This window comes from Vipera berus (genome assembly GCF_964194415.1).
Source record: "Vipera berus genome assembly, chromosome: 1".
Classification (NCBI taxonomy): Eukaryota; Metazoa; Chordata; class Lepidosauria; order Squamata; family Viperidae; genus Vipera; species Vipera berus.
The window spans coordinates 10,599,059-10,616,778 of NC_138202.1; the positions used below are offsets into that span (position 1 = coordinate 10,599,059).

Below are 17,720 nucleotides of genomic sequence, written 5' to 3' on the forward strand. Positions count from 1 at the left end.
TACTATTGTTTTTACTATTGTTTAACTGTATACCTACCTTACTCTGTACACCGCCCCGAGTCCCTCGGGAGAAGGGCGGTATATAAAAACAAACAAACAAACAAACAAATAAATAAATAAATAAATAAATAAATAGCGAAGAATTAATAGAAGAAAAAAAAGAAAACCACCCAGTGGTGGGATTCAGCTGGTTCGCACCAGTTCGGGCAGAACTGGTTGCTAATTTTTTTATTTTTATTTTTTGCCCTGGCTCAGAACGGACTTCTGGAAGCGGCATCCATACAGAGAACCAGTTATTCACATATTTCAATCCCACCACTGGCTCCATCCCATCCTCTCATCTCGCCCAGAAGAATCATCTTTGGTCTCTTAGTTTCATCTTTCGTTTTCGACAGGGTTTAGTGTGGAATTGCGGGGCCTTCTGGAACCCACAGCTCTAGCTTGAGGATCAGGTGGCTACCTTGTCCAAAAGGGCCTTTCCACAACTTTGTGTGGTGTGCCAGTTATGGCCCTTCCTGGATTAGGAACATTACACACACAGGCAGCCATGCTTCGGTTGCCTCTTAAGCAGATCACTGCAATCTGGTTTACATGTGCCTCCCCTTGGAAAACATCCAGAAGCTGCAACTGATCAGAATGGTCCAAAACTACTCCAGCAAACCATTTTATGTTTTTTTTTTTGCTTAGGGTTATTTTGTGTTAATCTGTTATTTTTACTCTACTGATGTTTCACATTCTGTTAGCCACCCAGGGTCAGGTGTGCAAGATAGATAGCCAGATACATTCAATAAATTAAAACATTTTTTTTAAAAAATGTCCTAGCCAATGACACTCTGAAGAAAACATTTGTAATAGCCCAAAGGGCCTTGTGCAGAGAGGGGATATATCAGATCTCCAGATTTTTTTTGTTGCAAAAAAGCAGGATTGGATGGTTTTTCTGAAGCGTGATAGCAATCATTCAATATTTGAGGGGCTACCAAATAGAAGAGGGGGTCAATCTATCTTTTCCCAAACACCTGAAGGCAGAACAAGAAGCAATGGGTAGAAACTAATCAAAGAGAGAACCAACCTAGAAATAAGGAAAAAAATTTCCTGGCAATTAATCAGTGGAATTACTTGCCTCCAGAAGTTGTGGCTGTTTTTATGAAGAGATTGGACAACCATTTGTCGGGTCTCCTGCTTGAGGAGGGGGCTGGACTAGAAGACCTCCAAGGTCCCTTCCTATTCTGTTATTCTTTTTAAGTCCAACAGGGCTGAGGCTAACTTAGGGGCACCTGCAGAATGGAGAGTGTCTCAAAATGGCTCTGCCAATTTACAGTACATGGGGCTCCACAGCAGAACGCAATCCTAATGGGTGGATGGCAGCTTAAGGTACTCCCTCAACCTTTTAGTTAATATTTATGGTTGCTTCTATCTAGCTCCTTTTTATTGATGTACTGCATTTTATATGGTGTTTATACTTTTAACTGTACACCGCCCAGAGTGAGATGGGCGGTACCTAAATCTGACAAATAAACAAACATGTAATCAAAGCTTTTCCCTTTTTCTATATATCTCGTGACATGCATGCAGGTAGCATCACTTATTCTGAATGGGTAGTCCTCCGGTGAGTTCCCATTAATTTTCATTAGAACCAGCTACCAAAGTAACCTTGCCTGGACAGGGCATTTTTCAGATGTGGACTTCAATTCCCAAAATACTTGGCAATGCTGGCTAAGGAATTCTGGGAGTTGGTGCACACCTCTTCAAGTTTCCAAGTTTGAAAAACACCGGTTTAAATTATACACTGAAAAGGAGGACTGCAAATTGTCAAAAATAATATGTATGTATATGTATGTATGTATGTATGTATGTATGCATGCATGTATTAATGAAATATCTATGGGGTGTGTGTGTGTGTGTGTGTGTGTGTGTGTGTGTGTGTGTGTAAGGCATATATATAACCACTATACCAAACTTATATCCATCCTTCCTTCCTTCCTTCCTTCCTTCCTTCCTTCCTTCCTTCCTTCCTTCCTTCCTTCCGAGAAAATAGTATGTATGTCACACTTTCACAGCAAGTTTTATTGATGAAATTTTAATTTCGATACAGCATCATTCAAGCCTATCTTCTTAGAAGTAAAGTTCCATAGATCCTGGGAGGTACTAGACTTCAACTTCAATAATTCTCATCATGAAAAGCCATATGGGTGTTGGAGTCCAATTTATCTGGAGTTATTGTACTGAGGAAGGACTCAATGTGTGGACATACGGGAGTGTAATTTATGTCTCTTTCCAATCTGCAATTGGTTAGCATATTTTTCAGTCTCTAGAACATTAAATAACAGAAATTAGAAACAGTTCTGTTGTTTGGAGGAAAAGGGATTATAATTATATTGGTGGCATGCTGGGGATAACAGCTGCACCGGCCAGATTCCCTCCCACCACCCACCCCAAAGTACAAACATGTTTGCTCTCAAAAAAGAATATGAAAAACACAAATTTCAATTATCTTCAATGGATGTTTATTGACAAAAAATACCATTCTGGTAGTTACAGCGCCCTCTGTTGGACAATATCATAAGCGCTCTGCCGATGAGATACCTGTGTAGTATCTCATCAGCAAAAGATATAGGTAAGTATCCTCAACTTATGACCACAATTGAGCCCAAACTTTCTGCTGCTAGGTGAGACATTTGTTAAGTGAGTTTTGCCTCATTTTACGACCTTTTTGCCACAGCTGTTAAGTGAATCATTGGAGTTGTTCAGTTAGTAACTTGGTTGTTAAGTGAATCTGACTCCCCCATTGAATTTGCTTGTCAGAAGGTTGCAAAAGGTGATCACAAAACCCCGGGATGCTGCAATTGTCATAAAATGAGTCAGTTGCCAAGTGTCAAAATTTTGATCACACGACTGTGGGGACGCTGCAATGGTCATAAGTGTGAAAAACGTGTAAGTCACTTTTTTCCAGTGCCGTTATAACTTTCAACATTCACCAAATGAACTGCTGTAGATCAAGGACTACCTGTAATTGGCAGGAATTCAATCAGGGATTGGCCAGGGCCCCAGATTAGCAGCTGGCCATAAAGTCAACAGCTCAGCAACCCCCATCCCTAGCAAGTGATAATCAAAGAGACATACAGCTTCTGACCAGTATTAAATAACAGAGACTGGACAGCCATTTGTTTCCTGCCTGAGCAGGGGATTGGACTAGATGACCTCCAAGGTCCCTTCCAACTTTTTATCCATTAAACATGAATCTCAGTCAACTGAACATTCAAATTGACTGGCACTAATGGTTGACACAGGTTGCTGCATCCTAGGTATCGACCAGGTATCTCCTTAAAATGTAAGATGCTTCGAGTAGCGCAGGTTTTTGTAGCTTTGCTGGAATTATTGCAGGAAAAAAACCTGCACTACTCGGAACATCTTACATTTTAAGGAGATACCTGGTCGATACCTAGGATGCTGGCAGCATCCCTAGCAAGTAATATTCAAAGAGACAGACAGCTTCTGACCTGTATTAAATAACAGAGACTGGACAGCCATTTGTCTGAAATGGTATAGGGTTTCCTGCCTGAGCAGGGGGGTTGGACTAGATGACCTCCAAGGTCCTTTCCAACTTATTATTATTATTATTATTATTATTATTATTATTATTATTATTATTATTATTATTATTATTATTATCTCAATAATCAGTTACAAAATAGATCTTGATGGTTTTTCAGTATTTTATTAAAGTCAACAGGCAATTTGTGGTCATTAGATCGGATTTACGTCCATTTCCTTCCTTTCTTCTTCTTTCTTGCCATTATTTTTTCCCCAGTGAGTTCCCTTTCTTTTCCTGCACATTTCATAATAATGCCTAATAATAATAATAATAATAGCCATGAAGGCTGGCTGGATGACCTTGGACCAATCAATCCCTCTCTCCCAGCCCGACTCACCTCACAGGGTTGTTGTGGGAAAATAGGAAGAAGGAGTATTAGGTATGTTGTCTGCCTCAATTTGTTTATAAAAAAAAGTAATAAAGGCAGGATATAAATAAATAAAAGCTCATCTTGAAAAGGAATAGCACACGGGCCATGTCCGTGCCCCTTTCTGGATCCCCCTGTGGTAGATAATATTCTCATTTGGCAGGACCCAAACTAAGCTACCTGATCACAGGACAGGCAAACAGGAGATAGATATGTGGACTTCAACTCCTAGATTTCCCCAGCCACCTAGCATCAATGTAGGTCATCAACAGATAAAATCAATGCTGTCTCGGTACCAGTGCTTTTTTTGTAAAAGAAAAAGGTGCCGGAACCCACACATGTCATACAACCCACCTTGCCTACCCTACAAGGTTCCATCCTAAAAAGGTGCCGGAACTCCATTCTGAGCATTCTATGACAAAAAAAAGCCCTGCTCGGTACTATGTCACCAGATTAGAAAGCAGGAGATTGTGAGTTCTAATCCCGCCTTAGCCATGAAAACCATCTGGGTGACTTTGGGCCAATCATCAGGAGACTGAGAGTTCTAGTCTCCCTCCCCCTTAGCCATGAAAGCCATCTGGGTGACTTGGGCCAATCATCAGGAGACTGAGAGTTCTAGTCCCGCCTTAGGCATCAAAGTCAGCTGGGTGACTTTGGGCCAGTCATCAGGAGATTGAGAGTTCTAGTCCTACCTTAGGCATCAAAGTCAGCTGGGTGACTTTGGGCCAATCATCAGGAGACTGAGAGTTCTAGCCCTGCCTTAGCCATGAAAGTCATCTGGGTGACTCTGGGCCAATCATCAGGAGACTGAGAGTTCTAGTCCCGCCTTAGGCATCAAAGTCAGCTGGGTGACTTTGGGCCAATCATCAGGAGACTGAGAGTTCTAGTCCAGCCTTAGGCACCAAAGTCAGCTGGGTGACTTTGGGCCAGTCCCTCTCTCTCTCAACCCAACCCACCTCACAAGGTTGTTATTGCGGGGTAAATAGGAAGAGGAAAGTATGTTGAATATGTTCACTGCCTTGAATTATTTGTAAAAATAATAATGTTGGGATATAAACAAATAAATAAAAATAAAATGTCCAGACCTGGAACCTATGGAGGGAACTTGGTTAAAAAGTGAAGAGCAGAGCAGCACACTGTAACAGGAACGAGATAACCTTGAGGAAATCTCTGGGGGTAACCTCCGATAGCTAGGCCCTATGCCAAGAGAGGCCTTATAGGTAATATCCAGCATTTTGAGTTGTGCAGGTACAGTAGTCCCCGACTTACAACAGTTTATTTAGTGACTGTTCAAAGTTACAGTGGCACTGAAAAAAGTGACCTGAGCATTTTTCCACCCCTTATAACCATTGCAGCCTCCCCATGGTCATGTGATCAAAATTCGAACGCTTGGCAACTGATTCAAATTTATGACGGTTGCCGTGTCCCAGGGTGATGTGATCACCTTTTACGAACTACTTACAAGCAAAGTCAATGGGGAAGCCAGTTTTCACTTAACAGCCATGATACTAACTTAGCAACTGCAGTGATTCACTTAACAATTGTGGCAAAACTCACTGAACAAATGTTTTGCTTAGAAACAGAAATTTTGGGCTCAGTTCTGGTCATAACTCGAGGACTACCCATACTCAGAAGCAGGGCTTTTTTTGTCATAGAATGCCCAGAACGGAGTTCCGGCACCTTTTTTCGATGGAACCTTGTAGGGTAGGCAAGGCGGGTTGTATGATGTGTGTGAGTTCCAGCACCTCTTTTTTTTTTACAAAAAAAACACTGCTCAGAAGTCTACTTATAACTAGTTCAGCTCACAAACTAGAGGTAACACATGGCCATAGTAAGGTCTGGCCATCACTCCTCATACTGCTCCTTTCTGGACTAGTTGGTTCCGAAGAATCTTCAAGGGCAGCCCCATGAAAAGTATGTTGCAGTAGTCCACTTGTGAGGTGACCGAGGCATGAGGAACTCTAAGAAGGCTTTTTGGTCCAGTGATAGACAGCATGTTGGTGCACAAATTGGATTTAGGCAATATCTTCCAGGGCATAGCTGCCCTCTCCTCCTTTAGTAGGATCTGTGACTGAGCTAAGATCTCACATAAACAGCCCAGCAAGATCTCAGGATCCTCCAAATACTTTCTGACCACCACCCCCCATCTCAAGTATCTGGCATGGACCAATCTAATAATCCTATCTCCCTTCCAAGGAAGAGATAGCTCAAGCAAGCTGAAAAATAATAACGTATTCGTTTTGGAAGAGGTTCTGATGGTAATGACCTCCGCCTTGTGACTATGTTGCAACTGTACTGTAGAATAGTATAGAGCTGGAAGGGACCTTGGAGGCCTTCTAGTCCAGCCCCCTGCTCAAGCAGGAGGACCTATAGTACCATCTCAGACAGGTGATTGTCCAGTCTCTTTTTAAAAACTTCCAGAGATGGAGCGCCCACGATTTTTGGGGGTAAGCTGTTCCACTAGTTGATTGTCCTCACTGTCAGGAAGTTTCTCCTTAATTCCAGGTTGCTTCTCTCTTTGATCAGCTTCCAACCATTGTTTCTCATCCTTCCCTCTGGTGCTCTGGTGAACAACTGAGCCAAGATAAAAACCAGGTATGTCCTGTGTGTTGAGCTGGGAGAAGATTGAAGTCCCCAAGAATGATAAAGCATCAGAGACTCCATGCCAACCTGCTGATTGAATCCACAGATCTGTTGCCTAGAATTTTAGGCTTTGTTATTAGCATTGTAAAAAGGTTATGTTAGCATTTTCAAAACAGCTGTCTAGGCCTTTTTTTAACTTCAGGAAAACATGATTTTTTTTCCTTCTTAGCCAAGGCTATTTCTTTTGGCATGCATAGAACTTGTGCTTTCAGCACAAAATAATAGAAAACTTATTCTGAAAGTCCTTGAATGTACTCGCATGTTTTAAGAAAGATACAAACCCAGCTGGGAAAGTGTAATATAACTAATACATTTGCCGCTTGTTGAATGTTATCTAGAATTACTTGTTTTCCACTGCTCAAGTCTCACATGCAATCAGTGCCTTTTATTGTTTGATTGCTTGCTATAAAAAGACTTAACCCCCCCTTTAATAAATGATTTTTGCTTTGCCTGAATTACCTGGATATTCATATTTTGCGATGGGCAAAGAACTCTCTCTTAATTAACAAACCCAGCTGCCCCTAAAGCCCAGTTTCCACGGTTATCTGAAGAGCAGAGAATATAGAAGCCCTCAGTCACAGCTGCCACTTGTATATCCATCACAAGCCACAAGCCCTCTTATGTCCCCTTGCTAAATATATATAATTTGGCACCCCAACACTATAACCATTCCTAGGCATCTCATTATCAGATTCCTTATCCATCACATGTACAGCATGGAAGTTACATCTTGGAGGATCTAATTTTGAGAAAATAAATGTACAACAATCTTGTAATGTGGCCCACTGCTCTCCTTCCCTGACTGCAGGTTGCTAAAGGAATCAATAATAGGATTCATGACGGTATTAAGACATAAGGTTGCTGGTAAACAAGGCTTTGTGATCAGCACATTGTCTAAATTAATTCAGCCTGTATTTTCTTTTGCTCTAGGCCAGGGGTCGGCAACCTCGGCTCTTTTATGACTCGTGGACTTCAACTCCCAGAATTCCTGAGCCAGCTATGCTGGCTCAGGAATTCTGGGAGTTGAAGTCCACGAGTCATAAAAGAGCCGAGGTTGCCGACCCCTGCTCTAGGCTAAATTAATGATTCTCAACCTCAGCCACTTTAAGCTATGTGGACTTTATCTTCCAGAATTGCTCTGGATTTACATCCCATCTTTCTTCAGAGTCAGTCTTAGTGGATGGTAGCATCTAACCAACTCTGGTTACTTTTGAAAAGCTAAGCAGACATGGTTAGTCTTTGGAGGGGAGACCACTTGGGCATGTCAAACATGAAGTGATACATCAGGACAAAAATCTTGGAGACAGGTAATGTTGGAGTGAGCAGACTGGCTTGCCAATCTCCAGGGGATCACTGGATGACAGCCAAGGGAGGCAGAACAATGCCAGTTATTGCACCTCAGATCTGGCAGCTTAGAATTGCATTGCACTTTTAGATATTTTATGATTTCCACTCCACCCACCATAAAAAAAATTGCTTCTTATATAAATGTCTGAGAGAGAAAGAGAGAAAGAACACAGAATACTAGAGTTGGAAGGTACATTGGAGGTCATCTAGTCCAGCCCACACGAACAGGAGCCACTATACAGAGGTGGGGAACTATGACCCTTTTATGACAGCATAGCTGGCTGAGGAATTCTGGGAATTGAAGTCCACAAGTCATAAAAGGGCCACAGTTTCCCGACCCTTGCACAGTATCATTTCAGACAAACGATTGAGTCCTTCGGGAAAGGGCGGTATATAAATCTAATAAAATAAAATAAAAAATACATAAATTGTCCAGTCTCTTCTTGCAAGCCTTCAGTTAGTGGGGCAGCCACAATTTCTGAAAGCATCAGATTCCATCTTCACCAATGAGAAGCTCACAATCCACTCCACCCTACTCCTCCCCACCAAAAAAAAGAAAAGAAAAAAGCTGCAGGGCTCTCGCACACACGTCTTCATAACTCTATGAAGCGCATTGCTTCCGGGAGGCGTGATTGCGGTTAGGCGTTGCCGTGGTGACCGGGGCGACGACTGTGACGTAGGCCGCGAGCGGGCAAGCGGGCGGGCGGGGGGCGGGGTTTGGAGGGAGGAGTGATTTGGCGGAAGCGGTGCTGGTTTCCGCTTCCGCCCGGGGCTCGCTCTTTTCCGTTCGGTAAGGAGAGCCTGCCGGAGGCGCGTGGTCGAGCCGGGCCTTCACTCGGGGCGGGCGAGGGGGCGCTTCTTTCTCGGCCCCTTTGACGAAGCGTCCTTACGTGGCTCTCAGCACGGAGATAGCGAGACAACTCGAGTAGGCGTCCGTCGATCGGCAGATCCGCTTTTAAAGTAGATTAGATGGAGTCGGGCTGGGTTTCTGTAGCGTTCGTGGACGCAGCCATGCGGTTCCTCTTGGCAACAGTAGGGGGTGGCTGACCACTGCCTTCTGGGAAGCTTCAGCCACTCCCTCGCTGGGACCCCACCCCGGGGGCTTCCTAGTGGTCCCCCTTCCCAGTTTGGCTTGGGTTCAGCCAGAGTTGTAGCTGCCATTATATGGGGTAGCATTTACATAGCTATGGAGCAGGGGGTCTTCAAACCTGGCCCTTTTATGCCTCGTGGACTTCAACTCCCAGAATTCCTCAGCCAGGCACGCGTGCCTGGCTGAGGAATTCTGGGAGTTGAAGTCCACGAGGCATAAAAGGGCCAGGTTTGAAGAGCCATGCTTAAAGTGTTTAAAATGTACGAGGGGATTTGGGGAAAGATATAGTATGAGGGATGCGGTGGCTCAGTGGGTTAGGACGCTGAGCTTGTCGATCAGAAGGTCGGCAGTTTGGTGGGTCGAATCCCGAGTGCCGCGTAGCAGGGTGAGCGCCTGTTACTCGTCCCAGCTTCTGCCAACCTAGCAGTTCGAAAGCACGTAAAAATGCAAGTAGAAAAATCGGGACCACTACGGTGGGAAGGTAACAGCGTTCTGTGCGCCTTTGGCGTCTAGTCATGCCAGCCACATGACCACGGAGACGTCCTCGGACAAGCGCTGGCTCTTCGGCTTTGAAACGGAGATGAGCACTGGCCCCTAGAGTCAGAAACGACTAGCACGCATGTGCGGGGGAACCTTTACCTTTATAGTATGAGGAAACGAGTCTCTATGGAGATTCTCGGTCACCCGAGGACTGGTCATAAGTCACTTTTCAGGGCCATTGTAATTTCAAATAAATGGTTGTAAGCCGAGGACTGTCTATACTCTGTCTCGCTATTATAAGCCCAAGGGTAATACAGACATTTTATGTGGCATTCTGAACATATAGCCTGACATTGGTTACTTTCTCTCAGTTCCATAGACCTTTAAAGGATTATTTTGTCTGTGGAGATTCTCAGTCATCCAGGTCATGGTTGTTCCAAAGGTGCTTTTTCAACAGGCAACTGGACTTTCTTGCTTTTCTTTGAAGATGTTTTGCTTCTCATCCAAGAAGCTTCTTCAGCTCTGACTGGATGTTGGGGAATTTGCATTTTTTTTAAAGAGAATCGTTCAGGCCACCTGGACTATTATCTGTGTCATCAGGGTCAACTGAGTGATGCCATTGGATGTGGGGCCTTATGAGGAAAGGAGAGCTGTAGTTTTAGGGTTATAGATGAATATGTATATATATGTATGTATGTATGTATAATACAGAAGATATAACAAGAAATAGGATTGTGTAAGTGCATTCCCACAAAATACATGTAGAGCATGGGCGATTAGTTAAGCAGATACTAGTGTGTTCTAAATATATGGGGGGCATATATCTAGGGTTTCTGTGGGTGTGTCTGTAATGCCTAGACTAGTATTTCTTGACTTTCACAACTTCAAGATGTCTGGACTTCCAATTATGTAGGTGTACAGTGTACAGTGATGTCAGAATTGGGTTGTGCTCTTTTATTGCTGTCAGCTGCTGTCCCCTACTGGGCAGGGTGAGGAAGATATATACATATATTTTTTTAAGACCAAACCTTGGTTCATTTGTCACTTCTCTACATTCTCCAGGTAACAGCTGCCACAATGCAGATTTTTGTGAAAACCCTCACCGGCAAAACCATCACCCTTGAGGTGGAGCCAAGTGACACAATTGAAAATGTCAAGGCAAAAATTCAGGACAAGGAAGGTGAGATTTAAGTACCAACCTGATAGAACAGCTTTCATGCCGCCAAGAGACAAACACATTGCATGCACTGGAGATGCTCCAGAGCTGCAATCTGGTGAACTGCGCTATTGTGGGAACTAATTGGGCTTCTGTATACACTGAAGATCAAAGCAGAGCTTTGCCAACTGAGATGGAGCTGTACTTTCCAGATTTCTTTGCACAAAATGGTTATTCATCCTAGCCAGCATTACTGTGTGGTTGGGGTGGTTTTATCAAACATTGTCAGGGATACAGCCTGTTGGAAAGCGTCAAGACTGCCAGTGCTTTAAAAAGATTGACTTCTGCTTGGTTGTACTCCTGATCTGCACATTCTCTGTCCCAGAAAGGGTTACTGAAGCACTGTTTTTCTAGAACAATGACTTTTATAATGAATGAAATCCATAAGAAGGCAAACTGATTTGAAAAGGCAGCAGGAAGAGAACGATTAATTGAAATTTTAAAAGGCTTAACTTTAAATGAGTGGAAATAACTTAAACAAGGATCCAGGAAGATGGAAAAAATAGGTACCAAAACAAATTTTTGGGCAAGAGAATGCTCTTTAATTCAGAGCTTCCATAGATAAGCCCAGGCCCAGAATAACATTTTCCTGACTTTAAAGTAATGCAGAAAACAAGGTCTTGGGATAAAGATCTGAAGAAGTAGATCCATTGATTCATATGTGTACATCCTTCTGTGTAATGTGGGAAGCAAGATGGAATTTAGAATTAGGGATAGTTAATATTATTAATAGCCAAATGTGTCCTCCAAATGTTGGAATTCTTCCATCTTTACTATGAATAGCTGTCAGGTTTCTCCTGTCTCATGTGCGTGTGTGGAAGTCACTTTTAAACATTTTTTTTCAGTATGTTACTAAAATGTAAATATTCTCTTGAGCAGGGGTCTTCAAACTTGGCCCTTTTGTGACTTGTGGACTTCAGCTCCCAGAATTCCTCAGCCAGCCTGGCTGAGGAATTCTGGGAGTTGAAGTCCACAAGTCACAAAAGGGCCAAGTTTGAAGACCCTTGTTCTTGAGGTACAGCGTTGTTGAAACTAAGAGACTTCTTCTATGGTCATAAGCAAGCTATGTTTTCTTGTCCATCACATGGAGAACAATCATTCTAAATAATTGTTAAGGTCTGTCCATGGTCTAGTGCAGCTTTACTTGAGAGAAGGACCTGTGTGAAAGCTGTTGGTTTTGTCAGAATAAAAATGAAATTCTCCGCCATGTCTGCCTTAGACAATTGATTTCTATACAAAACCTTTGTTTTGTAGGCATTCCTCCTGATCAGCAGCGTCTGATCTTTGCGGGAAAACAGCTGGAAGATGGACGTACACTCTCAGATTACAATATCCAGAAAGGTATCGTGCTGATGACCCATCTCTTCTTTCTCCTCCATTTGGAAAAGCTCCTAAGTTAGCCTTGGTTTGTTATATGGGACATCATATTTGCCAGAAACACACGTACAAATCGGAACCAAATTCAAGACATTTTCAGTGCCTCTTGCCCCTAGAAAGAGAACAGCACTTGCAGCTAGTAGAAAACAGGGCTCTTAGTTTAAATGTTTCGAGGCTGTTACAATCCTGATTTGACTGTTTCCGAAGGTTGAATGTAAAAAATGAATTTGCTGTAGTAGCAAACATCTCAGCGCTGACTGTGGGCTGAATTTTTCCACTGACTTGACTAACATTCAAGAGTAACGTTGCGTAGGGATGACAGCTTTGAGTTAGATCACAGGCAGGATAAATGGATAACACACACACACAAACACACCTTGCTGTGTTTTCTCCTAAGATTAAGATATTCCTGTTTTCAACATCATACTCATTATTGCGCGAGGGTAACTGGCAAGACTGAAGGATGATGAGAACATCCTGCTCTGGCTGGAAGCTTGGATAGCAACTTGCAGTGTTTCAGTTTGTCCAGCCTGGCTGTGATTCACCATCGATCTCCAGGCTCTCTGCCAAAAAAAGGATCCCCTCTGGCCTTGGATACTTTGCAGAGCGTAATAGGGAACATCGAACAACTGAAGGCCATTTTGTGTTCCGTGTTCCTGGGGGCGGGTGTGTCCATTTTCTCCTTGGCTTCTGGGATCTGGTTTCTAGAATGGCGAATCCCGACTCTCCCCTTTGTCAGAGCTTCTGCAAACCCTGGTCTGCGCTGTTAATCTTCTTTCCATCTTTCTCCCCGCCAAAGAGTCTACTCTTCACTTGGTGCTGCGCCTCCGTGGAGGAATTATTGAGCCTTCGCTCCGTCAGCTGGCCCAGAAGTATAACTGTGACAAGATGATCTGCCGCAAGTATGTCCCACGGGGCGTGGGCGGTTCCAGGAAAATGCAGGCTCTTAAGACTGAACTGTAGGATTTGGGCCACACCGGTTTAGGGAATGTGACATCCCACACAATTAGAGTAGGGGTCCCCAGCCTTGGCCACTTTTAAGACTTGCGGACTTCAATTCCCAGAATTTTCCAGCCGGCTGGGGAATTCTGGGAGTTGAAGTCCACAAGTCTTAAAAGTGGCCAAGGCTGGGGACCCCTAAACTAGAGGACTGGAAAATGCTTGGATGATGGGGGGGGAACTTCAGTAACATCAAGGGAGATGTACATAGTCCCCAACGTACAGTCTAATCTTAATTTTTTGCAGCGGTCATTAAGCAAATCCATTTTACTCGGTGTTTTTGCTGGAAAATACAATCACATGACCGGGGGGCGGGGAGGAAGGCAGCTGTGGTGGTCGTAATTTCAAAATCAGATATTGAGTAGCTTTTGGGGGCGGTTCGGCATGACTTTGGATGGCCGTAATTCAAGGACTGCCTGCCTTTTAACAGCTTCATTGCAATAGCTGTGACTAAAAACCCGAAAGGCAATCATTTCACTGTATTTTGCTTCTTCCTCAGTAAAATAATTCAATTTCCATCTTTATTATGGTCGCAGAGCAACACGTCAGTAAAATAATAATCTTGTCAGGTTATGTTTTTTTCCTACCTTTGTATCATTTGGCCTTGCAAACCCATGACACTATACACTGCAAGCTTAATTTCTTGCTCTTGATAATGGGCAGAAGTTGCTCTCTGAAATATTCTATTGGGGAATGTGAACAAAGAAGCGTCCTGTTGTTCATTCCCAGCATTTGATTCTTGATGGTAGATTGTAGGGGTTGCACCAAGCATTTCAAATTCAAAAGCCCCCATTTTGGAACCTTTCCTTTAGGTGTTACATTGCAGCATATAAATCTGCTCTTCCTCTTCCTCCTCATCACTTCCAGAAACGCTCTGAGGTTGAAACGCTGGGTGTTTCCAGCTTGAAATAAAGACCTTTGGAGTTTGGGCAGTTCCAGGAGGATGCGATACAATGCTGGAATACTTCCAGTGAGGTCCAGATAAGCCATTTCTGGCTTAATTGGAAAAAGAACTACTACTTTGAACACAAACCTTGCATTATTTTTATTTTTTATTTTAATCCCATTTATATCCCGCCCTTCTCCGAAGACTCAGGGTGGCTTACAATCTAAGCACAAATCAAATGTGCTTAGCAATAGCCTTCATTCTATGTATATGCCTGCTTATTAGGGCTTCCCCCCCAAGCGGCATTATTACAAAGTCAGCTTAATTGCCCCCAACAATCTGGGTCCTCATTTTACCTACCTCGGAAGGATGGAAGGCTGAGTCAACCTTGAGCCTGGTGGGATGCAAACCTGCAATAATTGCAGGCAGCTGGTGTTACTTAAGGAGGCATTAGCCCACTGCTCCACCAAGGCTCAGTATTATGTGGTGTTTGTATGGTCATGCGGCAAATAAGGGATGCTATGCGTTTAGAACAGGCATGCAGAAACTTAAGAAAAAAGTATCTTGCTGTATTTTGGACTTTGCTTTCCTTTCGGTCTGGCCAGATGGTCAGGGGTGAGCAGCTTAAGTCCAGCACCAGTGGGAGGACCGCAGCTTACTTGACTACTTTAGTCTGAAAGTGGGGGTCCCTCTTGTAAGAACATTTTATTGATTCATCTGTTGTCACATCAAGGCAGGAGTGGTTTCTGCAACCACAGTCCACTCCCAGGTGCAAAGCTGGAGTGTTCAAATGCGTAAGCCTGTGCCAGTAACTAGACTCCTTCCCCCGTCTTTTTTTTTCTTCTCCCTTCTAGATGTTATGCCCGCCTGCACCCCCGTGCTGTGAATTGTCGTAAGAAGAAATGTGGCCACACCAACAACCTGCGCCCAAAGAAGAAGGTCAAGTAAAAAGCAGGGCGGGAGCTGCCCCCATCCCTTCTCCTAGTACCTGGCTGTGGTGTTCCTGCGGCAACGCAATTCATCTTCCTTCCTCCCGCCAGAGGCCATTTTTTCCCCTGCCAGTTGGAATAAAACATTCAGCGCACCAAATTTGTCTCTCCCTCTTCATTTCATGCCTGAATTGCAGCTGCAGGCTATGAAGCAAGGCTTCCACCTTGTAAAAGGGATGCAGGTAGTCCTTTACCAGTTACTTGGCAACTGTTTTAAGTTATGATAGACCTCCCCAGAGCTACTTGTGATTCAGATTCAAAGTTACCACGGCTCTCCCTTCCTTCCCCCCACCCCCCATAGTCGCCTGATCACATTTTGGGCATTCGGCAACTAGCCCTCACGGTTATTTGCAGCATTTGGTGGTCGCGTGACTGCAATTTGCAACATTATTTTGAGGGTTTTTTGCCGCCCCCCCAAAGCCTATTGCAGACAATAGATTTGCCTAACTACCACATTTGCTTTACGATTGCTGCATTTGCTTAACAACTGCCACAAAAAAAGGTTTGCAAAATCGAGCATGGTTCACAGGGTGACCTGCTTAACAACCAGCACAACTTAAAGCCGTAATTTCAGATTCAATTACAGTCACAAGTCGACTCCCTGTACAGTATTTGGTTGCATGTAATCCTTTTAGTAACTTTGAACTAGACTGATTTGGGTAATGGAAGTGATCTGTAATGAATCAGAATGCATTTCTGGGGGAAAAGTGGTAAGACGGTGGTTTACATTATTCCAGTTCTTTTCAGGTAGCATATCCCAAATCTCCATAGAATCATAGGGCTGGAAGGGACCTTGGAGGTCTTCTAGTCCAGCCCCCTCTGCACGCAGGAGACCCTATACCATCCCAGACAAATTGTCCAATCTTTTCTTGATAACCTCCAGTGATGGAGCACCCACAAGTCCAGAAGGAAAGCTGTTCCATTTATTAATCATTTTGACCGTCAGAAAATCATTTTGTATTTCCAGGTTGACCATTCCTCTGACAGATTTCCACTCATTTCCTGTCCAGCCCTTGGATGCTATGGACAATAAATCAATGCCCTGTTGCCTGTGGTACCTTTCAAGTATCGGAAGATAGCTATTGTGTCTCCCCTAAGCCTTCACTAGGTTAAACGTACCAAATGCCCTTAGCCATTTATACAATATAACCTCCAGGCTCCTTATTTTTGGCTCCCATTATCGTACAGGATTGCAATAATATCCTATATTAGTACTATAGCACCAGGCTAGAAAGCTGTGGGCTGTGAGTTCAAGACCTACTTTAGCCATGAAAGCCAGCTGAGTCACTTTGGGCCAGTCATTCTCGGGCAAATCCAACTCAGAGGGTTGTATTGGATATGTTTGCCACCTTGAGTTATTTGTAAAAATAATAAAAGCGGGACGTGGGGCCAGTCAATTTCCTAACCCTAACCCTATAAACCTTATAAACAAAATTTATATAAAATGTTTTATAGATGGCACTTGCCACCAGCAAGACTATCAAAAATGTTTAAAAACATGTCAGATAGATGTTTGTTTGTTTATTTATTTATTTATTTTTGGGACTTATATGCCGAAGGACTCAGGGCGGCTAACAACAATAAAAACAATACAAAAATTAAAGAATTAAATAACAGCCCCAAAATAAATTAACTACACAGTTAAAAAAATAAAAATTAAAACATATTTAAAAACCCATCATCAATCCAGGTCAGCCTGATGGAAGAAAAAAGTTTTGAGGTCGCGGCGAAAGGACCGGAGGTCCGGGGCCATCCGAAGCTCAGGGGGGAGTTGGTTCCAAAGGGCTGGTGCTCCCACAGAGAAGGCCCTCCCCCTGGGGGTCACCAGCCGACATTGGCCGACGGCACCCTGAGGAGGCCCTCTCTGTGTGAGCGCACTGGGCGATGGGAAGTCGTCCCCGGTAGCAGCCGGTCCTGCAAATATCCCGGGCCTAAGCCATGTAGGGCTTTAAAGGTAAGTACCAGCACCTTAAATCTCGCCCGGAAGACAACTGGTAGCCAATGCAGCTCACGCAGGAGGGGTGTAATATGGGAGTATCGGGATGCTCCCATCACTACCCGCGCGGCCGCATTCTGCACCAGCTGAAGCCTCCGGGTGGTCTTCAGGGGCAGCCCCATGTAGAGAGCATTGCAGTAATCTATCCGAGAGGTAACGAGTGCATGAGTGACCGTACGTAGGGCATCTCGGTCCAGATAGGGGTGCAACTGGCGCACCAGATGTTGGAAATGCAAACATAAGTCAGGCACTTATTACAATGTTTGGTGGACATGTGCCAAAGCAAAGAGTTATTGGGAAAAGATACATTCCTGGCTAGAAAAGATGGGGGAATACGTGGATTTTAAACCTGAACTTTTTTTATTAGGTATAATGCCAGAAAAGACTGATAAATGAAGCATATTGATTTTATACGTTACAACAGCGGCAAGAATTATATTGGAAAAATGAAGAAATACCATCAGATGAAGAAATAATTTTAAAAAATATTAGAATGTGTGGAGATGGATAGGCTGACTCTGAGGCTGAAAGAAAAAGAAGAAACAAAGTATTATACTTGGGATTTATTTTATCGATAGCTAGAGGAAAGAATAAAGGATTAAGAACTAAATATGTATTAGCAAATGTAAATTCAGACAGCATGTTTGTTGAATGAGTACTATTGAATGTATGGGGAAAAATCAATAAATCTTTTTCTTTAAAAAGAAAAGGTAGTACCAATAGTAATAGGCACCTTGG

The 17,720-nt window shown here is 43.5% G+C and overlaps 1 protein-coding gene across 4 annotated transcripts; it reads left to right on the top strand.

The window, feature by feature from the left end:
• The first annotated feature begins 8,703 nt into the window (after positions 1–8,703).
• UBA52 (ubiquitin A-52 residue ribosomal protein fusion product 1) lies at positions 8,704–15,086 on the top strand. 4 transcript variants are annotated; one of them, XM_081334189.1, is made up of 5 exons: positions 8,704–8,884; positions 10,589–10,699; positions 11,990–12,076; positions 12,912–13,014; positions 14,852–15,086. In XM_081334189.1, the coding sequence occupies exons 2-5, from the start codon at positions 10,597–10,599 to the stop codon at positions 14,943–14,945; spliced, it is 387 nt and encodes a 128-aa protein (XP_081190315.1). In that variant the 5' UTR covers positions 8,704–8,884; positions 10,589–10,596; the 3' UTR covers positions 14,946–15,086. The 4 variants fall into 4 exon arrangements, with proteins under 4 accessions (XP_081190315.1, XP_081190316.1, XP_081190317.1 ...); XM_081334190.1 differs by having other exon boundaries at positions 8,720–8,874; positions 10,582–10,699; XM_081334191.1 differs by having other exon boundaries at positions 8,721–8,909; positions 10,582–10,699.
• The last annotated feature ends 2,634 nt before the right edge of the window (positions 15,087–17,720 follow it).

Excerpts from the sequence above, each read along its gene's own strand:
- UBA52 (XM_081334189.1), top strand. The coding sequence starts at position 10,597 with ATGCAGATTTTTGTGAAAACCCTCACCGGCAAAACCATCACCCTTGAG. Across the intron at positions 12,077-12,911 it reads AGATTACAATATCCAGAAAG|AGTCTACTCTTCACTTGGTG; the intron begins GTATCGTGCTGA and ends TCCCCGCCAAAG. Across the intron at positions 13,015-14,851 it reads GACAAGATGATCTGCCGCAA|ATGTTATGCCCGCCTGCACC; the intron begins GTATGTCCCACG and ends TCTCCCTTCTAG.